This window comes from Chrysochloris asiatica, unplaced genomic scaffold (assembly GCF_000296735.1).
Source record: "Chrysochloris asiatica unplaced genomic scaffold, ChrAsi1.0 scaffold00020, whole genome shotgun sequence".
Lineage (NCBI taxonomy): Eukaryota > Metazoa > Chordata > Mammalia > Afrosoricida > Chrysochloridae > Chrysochloris > Chrysochloris asiatica.
The window spans coordinates 11,833,528-11,857,313 of record NW_006408538.1 but is presented as its reverse complement, the minus strand read 5'-3'; the positions used below and the strand labels follow the sequence as shown (position 1 = coordinate 11,857,313).

Sequence of the window (23,786 nt, the reverse complement as noted above, 5' to 3'; positions counted from 1 at the left end):
TTGACCATTACACTACTTTGATGAGTGAAAAATTAGAAATATATTATCTAAAGTGGAAATAAAAAATTATAGCATATATATGAGTCTATTGTAAATCTTTTAACAACAGATTTTGAAGCATTTTTTTGTACCCTTGGGAAATACTCATGCTGTACACTTAAGGTGGAAATTTCTGATAAAAAATTATATATCTAAAATATTAATGATGTTATTACTGTTTTGTGTGATTATGTTTCTCTTTTATTTTCCAAACTTTTTATATTAAGCATTTCTATAATTAGAAAAGTTATAGTATGTATTATACTTATAAATTATAATAATTTTAAATTATACATTATTGGGAAAGTATCAGCTTACCTATAGCTTTCCTAGGACTTTTCATGCACTTCATTAATACCATTGCCTAAGCTAGTTTTGGCTACTCTAAGAAAGGATATGATCATGTTAAGTTACAGGTACACTATGGAAACGCAATACAAAATTGAAAAAGTATTCTGTTTTTCAGTATTTTGAAATAAATTCAATTTAGAAGCTGAAAAGTATTAGAGGATCACCTATCTTTAAATGTGGGTGTGTTAGAGATAATTGCTTGACTTTGTAGCTGGGAACTGCTAATTGCTTCGGTACACCAAGTAAAACATTAACTTTCTTTCTTTTTTTTTTTTTAACAAGTAGAAGGAAAGCAGACTACCAGCAATTTTGAGAGCCTGCAGAAACAGCTTGCAAGTAAAATGAAGCTCCCTATTTTCATAGCAGATGCTTTCACAGCAAAAGCATTTCGTGGGAATCCTGCTGCTGTTTGCCTCCTAGAAGGTGTAAGTACTTGTTTTCGAAGTTCAGTACCTAAAACTCTTGATTCCTATAGAATCAATTATTTCATTAAAAGAAGAAGAAAAAAGATCCACCTGTAAGTTTACCTCTTTGGTGTGTGTTGTCTGCAAGCTGATTTTGACTTCAGCACTTGAGGAATGCTTATACCTGGGTTGTTTTGTGGTTGGTTATCATTGAGCCAATTCTCACTCATGGCCACGGTATCTGTGCAGAGTAGAACTGCTGTATGGTGTTTTTAAGGCCGCGACCTTTCAGAAGCACATCACCAAAGCTGTCTTCTAAGAGTCTCTGGGTGGGTTCAAACCGACAACTTCTTGTATAGTAGCCTAGCACTTAATCCTGTGTGTCACCCAGGGCCTCCATACCTAGGGTTAGTCTAGTGAAGAATCATATAGTGAAGACCTAGAGCTCCCTTTTAGCCATTGGTTAACGAGAATGAAATTAGACGGGTTTTGTTCAAGGCTTCAACCTAGTTTCTGGTTCAGTTGTGGTTGAACCAGCATCACTAGGGTTAGTATCACTCAGTGAGGTAACTCATAGTGTCACCCCCTGACCACGAACCTTCTCCTGCACCAGATCACACAGAATCCTTAGTCACGGTTATTATCAATTTTAATCATAGAAAGTATGTGATATTATATGTGATAATATATAGTTGTAAATGGCTTAAATGCATTATTTCTTAGATGATATGAATGCTGACAAGAAAATTGTTCTGTAAAATCTTTCCACACAGAGTTACAGCATTATTAGTAACTGAGCAGAAGCCTTTTTTGATTTTCCTCTTTCCTTTCTTTTAATTACTACTTCTCAAAAAAGCTATTGATATAGGTTCACAAATACCAGTTTTCACAATGATGTAGCTAGCACACCAGAAAATTTGACAAAAGCAGTGACTGGCAACAAAGAAAACAACAACTCATGCTCATAGTGCATTGCAGCTGGGTAACAAAGACCGCTCTGACGGGAGCACATTAGAAGGTTCAAAGGTAAATTAGCATAGACTTTTAGCCTTGTAGGTATACTGATGCATGTAAACTGGGCTTATGAAAAATGTTTTTCTTGTTATAACTAACTATGAAGATATTTTTATAAAAAATAATAAATTCCTGCTGAAACCTTGCACAAAAAATTTGGTGTCACTTGCTCTGACAGTGTCAGCTAGTGAGATACTTGTACTCCCTCCCTGCCCCCTCTTCCCCACTACATTTTCCTAGTGAGCCACTGAGCTGATGAAGCAAAACCAAGACAGACCATGACTTGCAAAATGTAGGTGCCTGGAACTATAACCAGAATGGGGAATATTATGGGCTAATGTCCTGCTAGAAATGTAATCTTCCTCTTAGAAAACAAGGGCTGTGTGCATGTTGCATAGCAACAAAATCTCTTGAGTGGCAGTCAGAAACAATGGTGCCCTGCTCAAAGATGGCAGCTGACTGGGCCACTTTGAATGGATGTCACTTTCCACAACCCTGGTAATAATCGCATCTCCTGCATCTGGCTCCTGAAAGAGGTCATTACGATTCTTTCTAGTCTCCTATTTTGGGACTGCAATCTGTCATTTTTTCCTTTATAATTTATTAATGATACCCATTCTGGTTATCATTCTAGGCACCCATATTTTGCACATTTGGGGCTGTATTGGTTTCCATTTGTCAGTCATGACTGAACTGATTCGAACTGGTTGAAAGCCCTGGTTTTGTGTGACAGGATATGGCCCAAATTACATTTATTATAACATATCCTAACTGAATATCTTTAACCTTACTTACAATTCAAACAAAGAGCTCAGTGACACAATGGTTAAGTGCTTGAATGCTAGCCAAAAGGTCAGTGGTTCAAATCTACCAGCTGTTTTGTGGGAGAAAGCTGTGGCCATCTGCTTTTATAACACCACAGCCTTGGAAATGCTATGGGCACTTCACTCTGTCCTATAGGTTAACTATGAGTTGGAATTGACTTGATGACAATTTGTTTGTTTTTGACTTTTGGTTATATATAGTTTAAACAATTAGACAAATCTTTTGAAGATCAAGAAAATGAGATTTTGCAAGGAATTAAATAATTAGGTAGATGCTGTTGTTCTTAAGTGCCATTGAGTCAGTTTTAACTCACTGAGACCCTGTATAGCATTCTCAGTCCACTGCGTATCCTACAATGCCATGCCAGGATGGTGATGGTGGTGGTGATGTGCCGTGGAGTTGGTTCCGACTCATAGCAACCCTGCATAGGGTTTCTGAGGCTGTAAATCTTTACAGGAGCAGAAAGCCTCATCTTTCTCCCACAGAACCGCTGGTAGTTTTGAACTGCTGACCTTGAGGTTAGCAGCCTGACTCGTAACCACTATGCCATGCCAGGACAGGAAGGAGAAATTAAACTTTAGACTATAGAGGATTAGCTCTGGACTGTGAACCACAGGTCGGCAGTTTAAACCCATCCAACAGCTGCTCCTCAGAAACCCTATAAGGGTCCTTATGAGTTCGAACTGATTGAGTTTACTGAAAGCCTCAGTTTGGGATAAATATTAACAAAATAGTTAAACATTCCTTGAGCTTGGAGTTTGTGTTGGTTTCTGGGGAGAAGGAAACCAGCTCAGGTACCTTTTTCCTAAAAGCCATTAGTGTAAGATTAGATTATTTGAGGATTATGTTAGTAAGCAATGGTGATTTCAAACAAGTCATATTAACCTGGGCAAAATGTATATCGGAGTGTTGGAGTAGAGTGAGTTTCAACCTGGCCTGCACATTAAAATCCCCTGGGGAGCTTTAAAAATCCCTGTGTCCAGGCTGCATCCCAGACCAATTACGACAGAATCTCTGGGGGTGGGACCCAGACGTCACTGTTGTTTACAACTCCCTAAGTGATTCCTGCAAGCAGTCAAGGTCAAGACTGCTAAGGCTTTACTGATTTAGCTGAATAATGGAGTCCTCGATACACTTATTTTCTCCCTCAGATAGAGCAGTAAAATGGTGATCAAGAGAGTCTTCATCTCACCTTTACAATGAACTCAATGATGCAGCCCCCTAGCTGGCATTTTCCCTCCACTCATGAAGCAAGTATTAAAGTTAGCCGGCCTTATTAGTAAGTAGCTAACTCACAAGTGCTTGGGCAGATTAGTGAGAGAATAATTAACAGATTCCAAAATGTGAACTTTCTTTAGAACCAATCTGACAAGCATAACTTCATGCCAAGGAATTAAGGAATACTGCTAGGTCCAGAGTCTTAGTATATTTGCCCCTTGTCCCCATGTCATACCTTTGACATATTGTAGTTAAGTGCCTTCGAGTCATTTCTGACTAACAGTGACCCTGTATAGGGTATCTGAGGAGCATCTGATGAGTTTGAATCCCCCACCTTGTGATTCAAAACATCCTTGTGGTCCAGTGCTTATCCTACAGCGCTCCCACACCGAGACTCCTTGACATAAAATTAACATATATATTCCATTTTAACCAGATAACCAGAATTGTTATTGTTTCTCCAACTTACTTCTCTTACCTCACTAAAAACTTAAATGTTTTTTAAAAACAAATTAAATTAAAAACAAAATCTTTGTTGCTGTTGTTAAGTGCCATTGAGTTGGTTCCAACCCATAGCGACCCTATATAGGGTTCCCGAGGAGCAGCTGGTGAGCTTGAACCACCAACCTTGCAATTCAAACCAACCTTGTAGTCCAGCGCAATAACCCATAGCACCATACCAGGGCTCCAAATTATCTATCTGTCTACCTATTTTATGTTATTTAGGAGTCATGGTGCAGCGGTCAAAGCACTTGGCTGATAACTACGTTCACTGGTTTGAACTCACCAGCTGCTCTGGGGGAGACAGATATGGTAGTCTGTTTCCACAAAGATGGAGAACCTTGGAAACCCCAAGGGGCAGTTCTACTGTGTTCTGTTAGGTCACTGTGTGCTGGAATGGACTCGATGACTATGGCTTTGGTTTGGTTTGAATTTTATGGAAGCAAATGCCAAGTCTTTTCTCCCAGAGTCAGCAGCTCATTGGGTAATCATCGCACCACACGGCTCCTTGCCCTTAGAAAACACTAAGTAGAATGAGTGAATATGTGCACAGATGTGAATGAGGATAAAATAGTATGATCAATTAAATTATGACAAAATCTCTAAGCCTTCCAGATGACTGACAATTACTGATTGATCTTACATCCTTGTTGGTGGAATTGTTAAGTGCTATCCAGTCAGTTCTGACTCACAGTGACCCTGTATAGGATTTCCAAGGAGTAGCTGGTAAATTTGAACTGCTGACCTTGTGGTTCAAACAGACCGTGCAGTCCAGTGCTTTATCCCGCTGGCAGAAGAGAAGGGACAATACGCAAAATGAACATGACTTTTGGGTCCTATGATGGGGTAGGGAGACTGGATCTCCATCAGCACCACTGAGATGGTGCTGCAAGTGGCCTCTGGTTTTAGAGCTGCATTGTGTGGCTATAATGTCATCAGATGAAATCCAGGTGCAGTAGATGGAATTTTCCGTTTCTAATGGGATGGTTTTAGGTCTTTCCACATCCAGGTGATTTTTCTTTGTTGAAAGCTACCTCCAGCAGAGAGACAAATGAACCAAGACAGGTAGGTTGTTGTTGTTAAGTGCCATCGAGTCGGGTCCGACCCATAGCGACCCTGTACAGGGTTTCCTGTCATATTTAGGCTGTTATATTTCCAAATGGCCACAAGATGGGAGTATTTTAAAACTTTCCTCTGATTTTCTGTCCATTATTATTATTATTATTATTAAATTGTGAGGAGGACTGGGCACTGTATCCTTCTGTTATGCGTAATAGGGTCACTATGAGTCGGAACTGACTTGAGGACATTTAACAGCAACATTTCTTAACTTGGGTTATGGGTAGAGTGATGTTTTTGTTTTGATTTGTTTTCTAACTTTTTACTGTGACTTGAGTGAAAGTTTATAGATAAGATCATCGATCATCATACACTTAGTTTTATCTCATGACCATCAATCTTTTGTGGGTTATATGGTGATAGAAGTTCACTGATACCTAGTATAACAAACATGACCCTGTTTGTACTTTTGAAATTTGACTCACATGAAATTGCCAAAGAAAAACGGGTATGAAAGCAAGAGAATTAACAATTGTTGCTGGCCTGTAAATGTTATAGGCAGCATTTGAAAATAAACTTGTAGTGTAACATGAAGATTATTGGAGCTAAAATGCAGTATTCTGAATGAATACCATCTCTGTCTGTTGCTTCTAAGGCCTCAAGTCAGAGGTGTATTCACAATGCTAGCCTTCTCATGATTTACCACTCTTTTGACCTTTGGTTCCTGTGTAGAAATTCAGTGGAAGTCCAGCTACCTTTGGTGCATACGTGGGGTTACTACTTTGAAACTTTCCTGTTGTCTCTGATGCCTTAGGTGCCTTCTAAACATCCTAGGACAGAAATCACAGCTATAGAAATTCAAATTGCAGTGGGTGCAATTCATCAGTGTAGAGAGGATTAGAAGCTGATGTACAGTGAAATACGCGTTCTAGATGATGTGCAAGAAAGCCCAGTTGCAAAGAAATCTATTGCCAACACATGGTGAGCTTTGCTACATTTTGGAATGCTTTGGGGTAATGTCCTGGACTGAAAAGTTGATTTGAACCACAGGTTGGCTGTTCAAGGTCACCAGCCACTCCTCAGAAACCCTATGCAGAGTCGCTATGGGTCAGAACCAACTTGACAGCACTTAGTAACAACAGCAACAATGTTTTTAAAGACTTCCCTTTAAGGTAGTGGGATACAATAGACAAAGAAAGGAAGGAGAAAGATAAGGAGTTTGGCCAGATCCGATAGAGGATGGAGTGGCGGGCAGTACAGGTTCCTGCAGCCAAGGTGGCAAGTCCAGTAAGATCAGTAAAGGTTTCTTACTTATCCCTTCAATTCCTGTAGAGCCCTGTGATTGGAGACGCCAGGCTAGGGACTTAGATAGCGCCACGTTTCCTTCAGAAGGTGTGCATGTGGACAGGTTTCCACAGAGAGCATGAGTTCCGTTCTTACTATCATTGTCTTGTTGGCTGGGACTCCTCAAGAGCCTCCCACCCCAGTCAGGTGGGCATTCTCCCTCACCTATGCCCGTAGGTGGCCACAGGTGTGACAGATGCTCAGGCACTTCATCATTACCTTTCTATTTCCTTTTACCTTGGCTCTGAATCCTAGACTATCAGGGAGTTATAGTTCAACCTCTGATTTAACAGGAGAGCACAAGTGAGATCAAGCAACTTGAGCAGAAGTTTCCCTAGTACAAAGCCCATTTCCTGTCCAACTCACCCTCTTTTCTAGGTCTGTCTCAAGCCTCCATCTTTAAAGTCCTAGAGATTTTATAGTCCAAATCTCAGCTCTGTATGTATTCAGTGGTGCTTCAATTAAATGCTTTCTGGTGTTGCTCAGTGTCGCTTTCTGTGTTTGTCTTAACTCCCCAGTTAGACGCTAAGCCTCTTGGATACTGGGCCATGTGTTATGTAACAGTGCTGTTCAATCTTTAATGTGCATACAAACACCTGGGACTCTTGTTAGGCTGGTGAATTGGATTCAGAAGGTCTGGAGGAGGGCCTAAGACTCTGACATCTTACAAATTCTTAGGTGATGCTGACGCTGCAGGCCCAGGCAACACACTTGTAGTCATAAAGTTCTAGAATCACTTTATAGGGGTGAGAATTGTACTTTTTAGTTGACTGATTACTGTATTCCCTCAGAAACCTTGTGGGAGTGCATTTACACTGGTTAAACTTTGGTTTTCCCATAGGAGGCACATTAAAGGGATAGTACTTTTTTGTCTTTATTATTGGGAAGAAGTATGGACGGAGGTGGTGGTGGTGTGCCGTGGAGTCGATTCCGACTCATAGTGATCCTATATAGGGTTTCTGTGGCTTTAAATGGTTATGGGATCAGAAAGCCTCATCTTTCTCCTGCAGAACAGCTGGTCATTTCTAACTGTTGACCTTGAGGTTAGCAGCCCAACTCGGAACTGCTGTTCTGATGAATCATTATAAAGTTACTTTGTGCTGATGGATTTTCTCCCCCAGAGAAAATTTGCCTGTCTTCGTGGTTGCCCGTATGATAGGCACACTGTGTCTGCAGGAGAGCCGATTCATATTAAGAAAGAAATATATGGAGATTTCATGTTTATATACCACACAAATCTTCTAATCAAATAAAAGAAAAATTAAAGTCACAGGTTTTCCTGTTTAAAAATAAGACAACTTTTTATTTATACCATGCCAAATAGCAGTTTTGGCATCCTCAAGGGATTCAAATAGTGTTCCTTTGAAATGTTTGAGGTTTGGGAACAAAATGAAGTCTGAAGAGGCAAGATCAGGGCTATAGCACGGGCGAGTGAATGTTTCCCAACAAAATTCTCATAGGACTGTCCTTACTATCCTCGAAGAATTGTCATGATGCAACTTTCCTGGCCTTTTTCTTACCAATTGTCTTGGACTGGTTCTTTAGAGAAATAAAACCAATGAAACATATTATGTATATATAAAGAGAAGTATGATATCAAGGAAATGACTCACATGATCCTCTTCTAACCTCTGGAACTGAAACATTGAATGAAGAATCTGTGCAGAGTGGGCCCAAACCAATAAACTCAGAATGATCCAACCCTGTGTTCCATGCACAAGTATGGAACACATATTAATTCCCACCCATATTCTCCTGGTTTCTGTTTGCACATATTAGAAAACCAGTTCTTTTGGAGTATAGCAGACTTCTTCCTGGGTCACAATTTGCACTTCACATTTTGGGGCTTGCTGGGACTTAAGTCTAGTTATAGGTCTAGAAACAATAATTGATGGAGGTGTTTCCTGGTGACGTTCAACAATGTCTTGTAAGACATTTACCTTAGGTTATGCCCCAGACAATGCCTCAGGCATCATCTCCATAGGCACAGTTGGATTAATTTTATCTAGTGTTTCACTGGTAATGGATCATAAAACAAAGATGAGTAATCTCTTCAGGTGGGAGGGGTGACGCTGTTGGCAAGAGTAATTTGACAGAATTTAGGGGCTCAATGTCTGTCTAGGGCTAGGTTTTCTAGAAAAGCAAAATCTGTGAAACATATATGTGTACATATAAAGAGAAGTTTATTATCTTACACTTGTAGAGTTCCAGGTCCCCAGCGGAAGAGAGATACAGTGTCCCTCCCATGTGTCCATTATATTGGGACCAGTCCACACCCCCAAGGAAGCATCCCTTTAACTGACTGACTGCTCACAGTCATTCACTAGAGAGCCAACTATGTCTCTATTAGGTTGCATCCGCACGGGAATGAGCACATCGCAACTGCTAAACCTCTGGATTTCCTGACCTGGTCAAGGTGACACAAATCCCTGATCATTACAGTATCCCAGCTTCCTGATCATCTGTGTACCATATGTCCCCATTCTCAAGTTCAGGATCCCATTTCTTTTCAATCAGTGTCCTCACTTTACCATCAGACACCATTCAAGATTTGGAAATTAATTCAGTTGGCATTGTAATTCAGCCACTCTTACGGAAAGACTCTGGGTTTTGGTTTTGATAGTATCAGCTCTGTTACTGCAAGACATATGCCTCTCTTTCAGGACACAGATGGAAACTTTGAGGTCTCTTAAATGTAGTGGTGGTGTAGTGCCAAGGATAAGCACTCAACCTCAAGGTCGGTTTGAACCACAAGGCTGGTGGTTCAAACTTACCAGCCGCTTCTTGGAAACATACAATGTCGCTATGAGTCAGAACCAACTCAAAGGCACTTAACAACAACAATATATGTCACCTGAGCTGTAACTCTGAAGGCCTGAGCTGGTGTTTCTTTTACCACTTGGTCTGTTGTTAGTAGGATCGACAAACCAGCTTCCCTGTATTTCTCATCCTGATAAAATTTCAGAAAAGTACCAAATACATGATCACCAGAGTCTTGCTTGTCATCAGTACTTGATCTACAGGTGGTGATATTAACATTACCACCTCACTACCAGAAGCATAGTTATCAGTGCCATTAAAACTAGTCAGACTTGAGAACCAATTTAGAAAATCCATCCTTAATGTTTTGTTTCTCTAGAATCACTCTTATTACCAAATGCTTTAGGCTGGGTTCTCAAGAGAAAAAAGCCAGTGAAACTTATATATATATATACATATGTATATATATAGAGAGAGAGAGAGACGTTTTTATTAAGGAAATGGCTCACACAGTTGTAGAGGTGGGAGACTCTGAAGTCTGGGTCACATGAACCAAGATCAAAAGTTCAAGTGGCAGGCAGGCAGTCAGGTATGCATGCATGCATACAAGCAGACAGGCAAGAAAGCAGGGCACTAGCTCCTGTCAGAGGAATTGGAGGTTGGAGGATGAACCAGTTGCAAGACCCAGCAGCGAGCAAGCAACATCATAGAATTAATCAGATCAGATTAGATTTCATTACAGGGTTAGTTACATCTCAAACTGCCCAACCACTGAGAGTCCTGGTCCATTTAAGCACTGAGAGTCCTGGTCCATTCAACCACTGAGAATCCTGGTCCATTCAAGCTGACACAAAACCTTAGTTATCACACCAGTGTAATTTTCAATTTTCTTAAAACTTCATAGTAAGCCCCTATGATCATTCTGTGTTCTTTGAGTAAATCTAGCTGTTTGGAATCATGAAAAATAGTCACCAAAACCTTCTGAGCTGATCTCTTTCTCTGCCTTGAATTGAACTTGGTGCAACAGATCCTCTAGGAAGTCACTGTTTTCATTGTACCTTTTTTTGAAGGCACCCTAATGAGACTAAGACAAGTAAGTGTATTACTGAGGGAACTTGTCTACAGCCATCCACTGATTTCAGAGACCTATTTAAACATATTTTATTTTAAACAAACCCATGCATGTATGAACTGGAACCCTAGTAGCAATTCTTTTTGACTTAACTTGGTAAATATGTTATTTTTAATATTAATAAAATGCTTTATTAATTAATAGTAGTTGCTTTCCAAGAAAGTAGGATTTGTATTTCTGGAGTCTTAATAACCTTTTGTTTCTAATTTAGAAACTGGATGAAGACATGCATCAAAAAATTGCAAGGGAAATGAACCTCTCAGAAACAGCTTTTATCCGAAAATTGAACCCAACTGACAGCTTTACACAAAGTAAATGAGCATTTTTTCCCCTTAACATTCCTGAATGACACCAGAAGCAGCTTTTTAGATAGGGAAAAAGTTTACGGGAAATGCCCATTTATTATTTGCTTGCAGGTATTAGGTGGAGGGGAGATTTGGTTTGGTTTTTAGTTTGTGGGTATAGAGAATGGGGTGTGGGAAAAGGTGTTGGTTCATTTAAATTTTCAGCTCCAGGTCTACTATTGGAATACTCTAGCATGCTAGTTAGTCTTTGCACCTCCTTTTATGACATATTTAAGCTATTAATTGCATACTAGTGAAAAAAATTAGGCAAGAATAAGAAAGTGTAATATTTGCAGGCTACTTACATGGAAATGATCTCACCTCTCATTGCTTTTTCCTCCTCCAAAGGTTCCTGTTTTGGATTAAGGTGGTTCACGCCTGCCAGTGAGGTCCCTCTCTGTGGTCACGCTACCCTGGCTTCCGCAGCGGTGCTGTTTCATAAAATAAGTAATGTGATTTTCTTTTATGAACCCATTACTTAGCAAGTTTTTTTTTTTTTTTTAATTCCCATAAAACCTTTTGATGAGCCACAGTGATTGGTCTTAGACATTGTGGAGTTTGTTTCATGCAATTCATGGTACAGATACAAAAGGGCAACCTTCAGCAACACTGTGGTCTTCCTGAGTAAGTAGCAGGCATCCTTAAAAGGGCATCATCCCTGTTCTCTGAGGGCCATTTTATTTCAAATAGGGGCTCCGGTCTCTGTGACAAACACAGCCTGGGAACTTGAATGGCCAGAACTGCTGTCATTATTAAGTGTCATAAAGTTTGTTCCGACTCATAGTGACCCTGTATAGGATTTCCATGGAGCAGCTGGTGGGTCTGAACTGCTGACCTTCTGGTTTATAGTTCACTGCTGATCGTACAGAGCCACATCAGATAGGTGGCATGATATATGATGTCATATGTCAGACCAGGGTACCAAAAGGTACACCTTGCCGCAAATGTGTCCTCACCACAGTGAAATGCCATAGGAAGAGATTTCTTTCTTTCACTTTGTATTGTGATTTGGGTGAAAGTTTACAGCTCACATTGGTTTTCCATTCAACAATTCATACATATTGTGACGTGTGACATTAACTGCTGTCCCCACAAGGTAGCAACACTCTACTTCCTCCTGTGTTGACCATTCCCTTTCATCCAGCCTACTTCCCAAGCCCTTCCCATCATCTGGGTTTTATCCCTGGGCAAATGCTGCCCTTTTGATCGCTTCTGGTATCTTCTTCCAAGGGATACATACTCCCTGGTGTTACTGTTCATATTATTAGCCTGTCTGTTGTTTGGCTGAAAGTTGAATCAAGGGAAAAACTCAGTTCCAGGCCTGAAGGGTGACTAAAGTCTCAGGGGTTCCACCTGCCTCTATCTGACAGTAAGAGATCATTTCCTGTGAACTTTAAAGGTTTATAAGCCCTGACTATGCATGACAGGTTGCATCACCTCAATCTGCCAGTTTCTGTTTTTGCTGCATTTATCTTATTAGATAAAGATTGGGGCCTATGGGGAATGTCCAGCCTGTGGGCCATATAAAGCCCTTGAAAGAATTTGGCCTGGCCCTGCCAAGGCAACTGCAGTTCCAGTCATCACATTGTTGTTGTTGTTATGCGCTGTCTAGTCATTTCGAAATCATAGTGACCCCATATAGTGTTTCTAAGGAGTAGCTGGTGGGTTTGAACTGCCGACCTTGTAGTTCGCAGTCCAATGCTGATCCACAGCACCACATCAGAAGTCCAGCCATCACATTAGAGGTGAGTTAATTAAACATTTGACCTAAAATTCCAGGCTAATTTTTAAGTTAATCATTTTGTATGGCCCGCAAATGATGTTATAAATTTTAGCAAAAAAAAGCTTCCCCACCTCTGGCCTATGGGAACGATACCCAGAAATGCCCTGAAAGAGGGGGAGCAGAGCAGTTATGAAACAGCCATTGACAATAAACAGAAATGTGAACAAAGAAATAGAATGATAAGACAGAGAGTAACCATGGCAACTGGGAGTAAGAAAGGAGGTCCTTTGGGTCACCAGCAGTCTGGCTGACTCCTCAGACACTAACAAGTCAGGAAAGGTGTTGCCAGGAAGGTTAACCCTTGAGATATGTATTTTCTTGCAGGAAGTTTTGAGTATAATATTCTTGAAACCAACACTGGTGGGAAGTAAAGAAAGCTGAGAGGGAAGCTGAACTGCAAAGCACAGCAGCAAAGCAAGGCTTAGGCTAAATAAATCCACAAGGGTCTCTGAGTCTGGGAAGGGTACCCTTCAATCAACTTTGTTCCAAATGGGGCCAAAGGGACCCATCTTGTACTCTAAATCAACCTGTCATCAGATGGGCATGCCTCCCCCACTCCCAGGAAGGACCAAGATCTTGAAGAGGGCAATTCCTAAAGGACTCAGTTGAGACCTGTCACACCACCAACACTCCTGCAGGGTCAGAGAGGGAACTAGGGTGAGGTGCCTGAGAGGAACGCCTCCTTAAACTTTGCACTTTTGGAGACATGTTTACTTCATCTAGTCTGGGAGCTGAAGAGGAGGGGGAAATAATCTGGACTACAGTATCTGATGAAAAAAGGGGTCTTCAGACTAAAGAATAAGGTGAAGCTGTCTGTTGTTAAGAGGCAGCAGCATAAGCAAAGTCCCTGAGGCAACTTCTGTATCACTAGAGTGACTGAAGATTCCTGAGAAATAGGGTGATTGGCTGGAGATGAAGTTGGAGAGTTAGGCAGAGGTTCCTCATGAGAGGCATTACAGAAGAAGGTGAGTGTTTGGCTTTTATTCTAAGTGCAACGGGAAGTTGTTGAAGCATTTTAAGGGTCAAGATATAATGAAGCCCAATATACATTTTTTAAAATATAATTTTTACTTTCATGGATAAGGAGACAAGAGTGAAAACAAGAAAACACCTTAAATGATTCGTTAGGAACTCAGTCTTGACAAATAGGGCTTATTGAAGTTGGACTGAGGGTCTTTCCCCCAAATCCCACACTAGGTATAATGACTCTGAAGTTTGGATACCGCCATAATTACCATCCTGGTGTGGAGTTGTGGGTTAATGCATTGAACTGTAAAGACATTTGAACCACAAGGTTGGCAGTTCAAACTTACCAGCCGCTCCTCGGAAACCCAGTACAGGGTCGCCACGGGTCAGAACCAACTTGACGGCACTTAACAACATCATCACCAAAACCTAAGGATAAAGGAAGAAAAAGAAGCTTTGTAAAAAAAACAATGTCTTATACTAATTATAATAAGAAAGAGTATTAGGCTTTGGGTCTCAGAATACAAGTTTTAGACTAGTGAAAACTACTAAACAAAGTCAAAGTTTTCCATCTTTGAGGTCTAGTGAAGTGTTACTGAAATTTTAGGGGAGAGATGATAAGTAAGCCACAAATCTCTCTTTTCATTAAAACTTTACAATCACTAAGGTCAGATGAGTGGCCCAACATACATTAGTGACCGTGGTAGGATACTTTATCAGAATTTGTGGTGCACATCTTAAATAAAATTTTATGTCTAGGTTGATTTACTTAGGGTAAACCTGATTTGTTTCATATCGTACTTAAGCATTTTCTTTATAATCCGTATCATTTTAGGTATTTATAATCTGTATCATTTTAGGTATTTTATTTATAATCCATAACTTAGGTCACCTGTTTCATTTATATGTTGTAATACTCTAGGTTAGTAGAGTCATAACTCTGTGATTATTGTAAGTGGCTATTTAAAAATATTTAAAATTTTAAGGACTTTAAATCATTTGTATTTTAAATCAGTTGATTACAATCTGGGCTGCTAACCTCAGGGTCAGTAGTTTGAATCTACCAGTCAATGTGCGGGAGAAAGATGAGAATTTCTGCTCCTGTAAAGATTTACACAAGATCACTATGAGTCAGAACCAACCCAGTAGCACACAGCCACCACATTAAAAAATATGCATTGTTGTTGTGAGGTGCTGTGAAGTCAGTTCTAACTTATAGTGACCCTGTATAGTTTCTGAGGAGCGGTTGGTGGTTTTGAACTGCCGACCTTGTGGTTAGCAGTCAAGTGCTCACCCTACAGCACACACCAGTACTCCAGTTGTGCACTAGAAAACATTGTAACCTTCCTTGGAAACCCTATACGGAGAAGTTATGAGTCGGAACCGACTCCACAGCACTTAACAACAGGAGGTTGGTTTAATTAGTAATCCTATTTTACAGATGAGGAATTTTAAGCTTAGAGTGGCTCAATTTACAAATCACAAGGAGCTAGAATTTGTAGCCTTGTGGCCAAGTTTTATCCATTATGTTTTTGAATCTCAAGTTCAAATCCAAAGAGAGGTTTTTCCACTCTAGACCTCAGCAACCCAACTTGGGCCCCCATCACAAGACAAGGACCATACTGCAAGAAATCTAATGCAATGTAAAGGTGATTCCAATGGAAAAATATGTAATAAAGTTTATTATTTCTGAATCTTTTTCTTTAAACAATTTCTACTTGACAAAATAAGACTCTCTTTTTTGGCCAGAGAATGTGAATAGCACTTTAACCTTTGTCACTCTGAGTGGGGAACTAAAGGCCAGAAGAGCAGAGGATGGAATTATCCTGGACTTGCCTCTTTACCCAGCTCACCCCCAGGTCAGTTCTTTTTAATTACTGCCATAAACTGTAGACAGCCAGCAGCTTGCCTGTTTTAAAATGGTTTTGTATTTTTTCCCCATCCAGGACTTCCATGAAGTAGAAGACTTGATCAAGGTTGGTTGAGTAAATCAAATCTGAGCTCTTATGATACTGTTGTTTGTTATTGTTCAAACGCCAAAGGTTGGTATCGTTGGATCTCAAAACACAGGCCTCCTACCCATATAAATGATCCAATCTAAGTGTGCTATGTTTCAGGTCTGAATTTTAATAATGAATCCATTTGGTGAGGAAGCTGGCCAGTCTCCTCGACTATTGGTTGATAGCATATTAGCCTTCTGGTAAGGTGAGTGAGGAGAGACTGTCGCATGGCAGCTGAGGTAGAAAGGAGAACGGGTAGAGTTGAAAGGGAGAGAGAAAGAGTAAGAGTAAGAAAACAACATCCTCTGTGAAAGGACCAACCTTCACACAGTCAAAGGGGTGCTGACTTTCTATCCTCTTCCAAGGGGCCAGGAATGGGGCTCGGGCATGGCTGTACAAGTTCAGGCATGAGACCTGGGGATTTCTGACAGAAAGGGTTGTTCCATGCAAACAAGTTGTGGAAGCTTCTGGTGCTCTTGATTGCGATAGAAGATGGGACTGAGGTGGGGAGGGCTGTGCTTTGGTGGAGGAGACAGGACAAGCATGGGTACCTTGACCAACAGGACCAAATACTGATGGAGGCTCTATGGCATTAATAATAATGATAGCAATATTTATAACAGTAATACTAATGGGGTCCTGGTGTGGTGCTAACTGCAAGGTTGGCTGTCCTTGGAAACCCTTTGCAGGGTCTCTATGAGTTGGAACTGAGTCGACAGCACTATCAGCAACCACAGTATTAATGATAGTAATAAAAATGGAGCTATTTGAAGGCCCCCCTCTGTGCAGGACCATGTGCTATGTGTTCATAAATTGTTCCATTTGATTCCTGCTTTCACGCCTTGAGGTAGTAGTAATAGGAGTAGATAAGTGCTGTCGAGTCAGTTTCAACTCATAGAAACTCTGTGTGTAGGGTTTTCAAGGAATGGCTGGTGAGTTTGAACTGCCAATCTTGTGATTCAAACTAACCTTGTGGTTCAGTGCTTTATCCCATAGTCCCACACCAAGACTCCATTAGTATTATTGTTATAAATACTGCTACAGTTGTCCCAAGGAGGTTTTAGAGGGCCAGGGCAGCCTGCAGATGAGAAATACTTAGTGTGCAGAAAATGCAAGACTCTGCTCAGAATCAGGGCCAAGTGCTGATCTGAGAAAAGATCATTCCATAAACCCTTCTGTGGACACCACTGGGTGTTTCTCAGTGAATTTTCAACTACAGCCTTTATAGACTCTGGAGCTTTTTATGCATTTATCTAAGCTTTCAAAGAGTATAAACAAGCTGCATGGACTGTGATGTTACACTCAGTCCCGTCTATGGCTTGAGTATCAAAAGACACGTCAACTTTACAAATGAACTGCTTTAAGCATGTTGGTGAGAAAATGGAAACTGTTCTTATTGTGGACCTTGTTCATGGTGGGACGAACTTAGCCTAACCTAAGACACAGGGTCAGCATTTGCAAAATGGGCATAATAAAGGGTTACTGGTTGTGAGTGCTGTCATTTAGGGTTCCTCCCTAGGAGTCAATAAGATTCCCAGATGAGAGCTAAACTGTAAAATTGGCATGAGTGCCCACAGAGAAGGGCAGGATTAGAAAGACGTAGGGACCTGGCTGCAGGAGTTTCTGTTTCTAGAGAAGGCATGTTGGTCAACTGTGGTCACAGACGCAGGTGGACCAGGCAGGGCTTGAGGCAGAGGGACTCCTGATCACTCGAACTTGTGAAAACTGGTCCGAAACATGAATTAAAGCTCCTGAAGGCACCTGTACCTGCCATACATACCTGAAGTCACTTCTGCCTGCCTGTCAGTGTTATTATCACCTGCTCTGCTCAGTAGCTTCAGGTGCCACCAAGGAATGGTACGAGAGCCCTAATTTGTCCCTCCCTGATCCTCTTTAACACTCCTCTTTAACACGCCTTCCACACACACACCCCAGCAATATTGTTTAATATGAACAAGATTATGTCCAGCCTTTTGGGCAAATCAAGGTATCTCTGGAGAATGTTGCATGTTACTGTTCTGTCATATACACTCTAAGTGATGCCAAGCAAAGCCTCAAGACGAGTCTGCTAGTCTATACTTCCAATCAAACTGCCTGCCTGAGCCCTTCTGTGTCGAATGTTGTAGTTGCTGCTGTGGGATACTCTCCATATATTATTTTATTTAATCCTCATGACAACTCTAAGAGGCTGGTATGATGCCCTGTCTCTAAAAACAGTGAGAAAGATCATAGTGATTCAGAACAGGCTCATGGGTTACTCAGACCTGGGGTAAGGTTGTTGTTTTTTTTTTTTGTGTGTGTGTGTATAAAACCCTGGGCCTCTCTAACTCTTTCTCCTTACCTGTAGGCAAAATACTTACATGTAGGAGTTGTATGTATGGAGGCAGGTTGTAAGCACTTGTGGATACTGGAAAGGAAGGGCTGTGTTCTGAGATTCACAGATGGTACACTGAAGGGCTCTTCAGCAGTCTCTTTGGTAGCCTTACCTGGGCAACATCTTGAGGGCCAGAATTGAACTAACGGGTGTGCCTGGCACAGAGCAGATGTTCACTGAGGGGCTGCTCCCTGTTACAGGGATAAGGACTTGTCCCAGGGCCACTCCTGAGGTGTTTTTGGTTTGTCATCACAGATTGCCATCGGTGACACTCAGGTCCAGGACATCTGCTATTCCCCAGATACCCGGAAGCTCCTTGTACGGCTCAGTGATACTTACGACAGGTAAAACGGTTCTGGCCTCGTAAGTACAAGTGGGAGGGCTGAGCACCCAGTATGTAGCTTGGATGTGGTCCGGCTGTGCTGTCCCCAGTCAGTCTGATTTATCAGTTGGAGTTTCTTATGCTTGCTCTTCCTTCCCTCCTGCTGAGCTGCTTGGGACCAGCTGCACCCTGGTCTGTTTGACAGTTTCTGTGAAATTCATTTATCTGGATCCATTCATTTATGAACAAGGGCATTTCTGGAGGAGCTGAAAGTGAACACACAGAGTCTGCTGCAAGCTGAAAACACCGGGAAGGTGAAAGGACTCATTCTCACCCTAAGAGGAGAGCCTGGTGGGCAGACCCAAGCGTTTGACTTTTACTCCAGATATTTTGCACCATGGGTTGGTGTGGCTGAAGACCCTGTCACAGGTATGTTTTTACCTGGGTTCAGGGAGGGTTACACATAGCTATTAAGTGCCCTTCAATGCCTTTTCAGGTTGCTGGGGTTTTGTTTCTTTCTCTCCTTTCCATCCTCTTCACTGAAGTCACATATGAAAAACACAAAATAACAGGAGGCAGGATAGCAGGGTTGGAGCTTAGTGTCAGGCAGACTGGGTTTCCATCTGAGCTTTCTGGCTCTTGACCACGGACAAGTTACTTAACCTTTTAGTCTCATTTCCCTCCTAACATACAACACAATGCATGTTAAGTGCCTGGCACATGGTAAATACCCAATGACCATTAGTATATATATATTTTTAAACCATCATCTTTAACAAAAGCTCAGTGTCCCCTAAGTACTGTGTCCTCCTTTCCCTCTTCATCCCATCTGCCTCTGGTAAATGATTTGTTATTGTTGTTAAGTGCCATGGAGTCGGTTCTGACTCATAGAGACCCTGTACAGGGTTTCCAAGGAACGGCTGGTAGGTTTGAACCACCAATGCTGCAATTTAAACCCATTTTGCAGTCCAGTACTTTATCCTACAGCGCCACACTGGGACTCCTGTAAACTACTAGTTGTCTTAATAATAACAAAGAAATTGGCTGCCTCAGCCAGCATTTCCAGATTGGCAATTTGTAAACATTAGAGGCCAATTCCCATAGACGTCCCAAACCCTAAGTCCTTTTCAGTGACAGGCCTGTCATCATCATGTTACTGCGGTACCTTTGACGTCTAGTTTTGTGAAAGATAAACTTCTGGGTTGCAGGTGGGAAATAGGAACAGGAATAATGTTTCTTCCCCCTTCTCCTTTCCTGGGCCTGCCCCTAAAGTGGAGTGGGGTGGGTTTGGGAATCTCCACCCCATTTGAAGCAGAGGATGAAACCATAGATGGGCAGGGGTATCCTTTCACCCTCTTTGGGAGCAATGTGCTGAGCAGCAAAAGGGCAGGGGTGCTTGAAGAAGGGACTGGTGGAGTGGGTGGCAGCAGGGACAGATGAAACTGTCAGATAGTTTCAGACCTTGACTTACTCCCCAAGGAACAAGAAACATGAAATGCAAAGTTCAGCAGGTGAAAATGCCTAAAGACATCCTGCTCCTCCAACTCTACCCTTCCCTGTGGAACAGAGGTTCTGAGCACATTTGCACCCAAGTAGTAATTGGCACAGAGGGCAGGTTTTCTCCTATAATGTTCTTCTAGAGCATGACAGTCTTTGGACAACAGTGACCAGCCAGCCCAGTTATCCTGAGACCGAGCATGTGTCTTGGGATACAGGACTTTCAGTGCTAAACCCAGCACCGTCCTGGGCAAACCAGGACAGGGGGTTACCCTACCTGACCTCCCAGATTTAAGTTTTCCCAGGGGAGGGGTCTTTCAGTCCCCACGAGGAGGGGTCTTTCAGTCCCCACCTTCTCGCCCTCAAAGCCTTTCCTATCCATGATTACCTTACATTTTGTTCAGTTTAAAAGATACTCTCTGATATAAACCTAGAGCACAATCACGTTGAGAAATACCTCGTTAGCTAAGTGGAAATTTCAAAAGTCAGGCAATACTGGCTTAGTGGAGAATTCGACCTGGTCACAGTTCCCTCATTTCCTTGCACATGCTCCTTTGGGGCAAAAGGAAGATTTTAACTTGAAAGAAGTAGAAGCATCTAAGCAAAGCCCTTGATATCCTCACCAGGGGCTGACCAAACGAACCTGCAGTTTAACCCAGCCTTCAGAGAGTGCAGGGCATACTGCAGACATCATTGGAAAGAACTTATCCATGAATTCTGAGGCCACCTTTATACTTCCTCACTCCATACTCTGTGCTGTATCCCCAGCCAGGATAATGAGGAAGTCGTCACAGACAGAGTCAAACGAGAATGATTTTGCACAGTGGATGGTAACTGTGGATACAGTGGTTACGAAGCCACCACCTGGTCCTTGGGATTGACTTCTAACTTCTCATTTCTTTGAAGGGTCGGCACATACGGTTCTCAGTAGCTACTGGTCCCAGAAGCTTGGGAAGAAAGAAATGCGTGGTAGGGTTGCTGTTTTCCAATTTCTTTTTTATTTGCCTAACTTTAAGCTAAGGCGCCTCAGTGGCGCAATGGTTAAAGCAGTCCGTTACTAATTGACAGGTTGCGGTTACAACCCACCCAGTAGGTCTGAGGGAGAAAGACCTCACAGTGTGCTGACGTAGAGATTATGGAGTAGTTTTAGTCATCACATGGGGTTGTTAGGAGTCAGACTGACTCGAGGGCACATAATGACAACAACAACTGTAAGCTGGTGCTCCTTTGCCTATGTCTGATCCATTTGAAAATGTAATGAAATGCCATGTATAAGTCACATGAAAATAAAAAGTTAAAAAATGTCCTTTATCCTTAAGCTGTTACCCAAAACATCTTCCATTCTCTATACCCACCCTTTTGCAGACCCTTCTAATGCAGTGTTGGTGTGTTAAGTGCCATCAAGTTGATTCCGACTCATAGCGACCCTGTATAGCATTTCTGAGGAGCAGCTGGTGGGCTTGGACCACTGACCTTGTGGTTCGCAGTCCAGTGCTAACCCTACAGTGCCACGCCAGGAATCCTCTAATCCAATAAGTGCCTAATAAATGTTTGCCCCAAACTCAAACCCAAACCCACTGGTGTTGGATCAATTCTGACTCATAGCAACCCTGTAGGACAGAGTAGAGTCGCCCCACAGGGTTTCCAAGGCAGACCTCTCTACAGAAGCCAACTGATAATATCTTTCTCCCATAGAGCAACTGGTGGGTTTGAACCACCAACCTACAGGCTCCACCACTGCGCCACCAGGGCTCCTTCCCATAGACGGTTATTGAATAAAACTGTGTGGGGGCCTCCAGAGTGGGGGTATTTGTGGTTCAGTGGTGCAATTCTCACCTTCTACGTATGATTGGAAGCCAATGCAACTCACACTCAACTACCACCTGTTGTCATGGTTGCCATGGTGCTGAACAGGCTTCAATAGACCTTCCAGACTAAGCTGGACTAGGAAGAAAGACTTCTAGTTTTGAAAATCAGCCAGTGAAAACCTTACGATCATGAAGGTTCAATTTGCAGTGGATCCTGGAAACAGTGCAGGGCTCGGCAGCGTTTTGTTCTACTGTACATGTGCTCACTTACCCTGAGTCTGGGGCCAACACAACAGCAGCTAACAATAACAGCATGACAGAGAAAAGTTGTTTACAATGTGACAGATTGAGACTGGGTAGTCATTGATGATCATCAAGTTTTCCTCAACAACACTGCTTATGGGATAAAACCAATTACTTTGGAATCAAGTCCTTGGGTGATTAACGTATTTCTCAGGGGCACAGAAATGAGACTGCAGTCACTGGAAGTTATGCGTCCCTAATCATAAGTAAGAGTCTGACCCTGAAGGATGGAGGTCTTACTGAGAGGGAGGGTTAGGCCTTGATTTGGGGGTGGCAGCGAGGCTGTCTCTTTCCTTAGTGAATCTATTACTCCCTAGGTATTCAGCACAGAAAAGCAGAGGCTCCATCTCTTTTGTGTGCTTGGCCCACATGGTGGCTTGAGGATGTTATGAGTGTAGGAATCCTGGTCTTAACTTCCACCTTATGCGTAGCTGCAGCAAAGCGCAGCGATCATGATCACATTCCAATCTGGGAAGAGGGGGCCTTTCAGGAGGGTCCAGAACACCTTGAGTGCTTCACTTCTGAGCTGTCACAATGGAACAAAACACTGTCTAGTCTGTGCTTGGATCTTTCCACACACCCATGTTTCCTCCTACAGAACTGGGAGGAAGCTGCCATGGGTGTACCTGGGACAGTGTAGGAGGTAGCAGAAGGTTCCGGAAGGGAAGAAGAGGACTTGAGTATTTTATAGACCTGACTGCATTTGTGGCCTCTCAGTCCTCAGGAGAAGGACGGTGGGCAGTACCATGAACAAAGAACGCATTTATTCTTAAACTGACCTTGGAGGATGGTAGGGCTTGTCATAAGATGTTTCACTCTGTTCTGTTGATTAGAGAGGGGAAATGACCTCAGCGTGTGACTTGTTTTCTGGTCTCTCTAGCCTTTCAGTGTTCTCCCAGAGGCGGTGAACTGGTGATTTCCGTGCGTGCTGACGGACGAGTTGACATTAAGGGAGGTGCTGCTATTGTTTTAGAGGGCACGCTGACAGCCTGAAGATGCTGGAGCTGAGATGGTGCTATCTTTAACCACTAAGTATTGCCTGCAAAAAAAAAAAAAAAAAAAAAAGTAACAGGCTGCCTTTAGCAAATCTGCATAGCAGTATAGTTGATTTTCACATGTTAATGGAGACTTAAGAATTCTTCTGAATTGTATTTTGGCTTTACCTGTGAACAGAATTAAAATGTGACCAGTAGCAAAGAATAATGTCACCACTTCTTTTGATTACGACTACCAATCAGAGAGGAGTTCTGGAGTGGTGCTGTGGATTAATGTGCTAGACTGCAAAATCCGTTTGAACTGCAAGGTTGGTGGTTCTAGCACACCAGTCGCTCCTTGGAAACCCTCTACGGGGTCACTATGGGTCGGAACTGACTTGACGGCACTTAACAACAACAACATTTAAATTTTAAATTAAAAATTTTAAGGACTTTAAATCCCTTGTAGCTTAGTGGACTACAAGCTAGGCTGCTAACCTCAGGGTCAGTAGTTTGAATCTACCAGTCGCTGTGCGGGAGAAAGATGAGAATTTCTGCTCCTGTAAAGATTTACACAAGATCACTATGAGTCAGAACCAACCCAGTAGCACACAGCCACCACATTTTAAAATATGCATGGTTGCTGTGAGGTGCTGTGAAGTCAGTTCTAACTTATGGTTAAACTGAGTAAGTTTCTGAGGAGTGAGATGAAACAGTTTAAATTTAGGTGACAGCACCTGATAGAATATTTTGCAGCCATTAGAAAGA

The 23,786-nt window shown here is 42.1% G+C and overlaps 1 protein-coding gene across 1 annotated transcript; it reads left to right on the top strand.

Annotated features, from left to right (window-relative positions):
- Nucleotides 1-731: 731 nt before the first annotated feature.
- PBLD (phenazine biosynthesis-like protein domain containing) lies at nucleotides 732-23,037 on the top strand. Its single transcript, XM_006835824.1, has 9 exons — nucleotides 732-815; nucleotides 10,859-10,958; nucleotides 11,340-11,438; nucleotides 15,490-15,599; nucleotides 15,687-15,716; nucleotides 18,370-18,458; nucleotides 18,687-18,865; nucleotides 20,840-20,902; nucleotides 22,925-23,037. Exons 1-9 carry the CDS (start codon nucleotides 732-734, stop codon nucleotides 23,035-23,037), a joined length of 867 nt encoding a protein of 288 aa, XP_006835887.1.
- Nucleotides 23,038-23,786: the final 749 nt, after the last annotated feature.

Excerpts from the sequence above, each read along its gene's own strand:
- PBLD (XM_006835824.1), top strand. The coding sequence starts at position 732 with ATGAAGCTCCCTATTTTCATAGCAGATGCTTTCACAGCAAAAGCATTT. Across the intron at positions 11,439-15,489 it reads GGTGCTGTTTCATAAAATAA|AGAATGTGAATAGCACTTTA; the intron begins GTAATGTGATTT and ends TTTTTTGGCCAG. Across the intron at positions 18,866-20,839 it reads GGCTGAAGACCCTGTCACAG|GGTCGGCACATACGGTTCTC; the intron begins GTATGTTTTTAC and ends ATTTCTTTGAAG.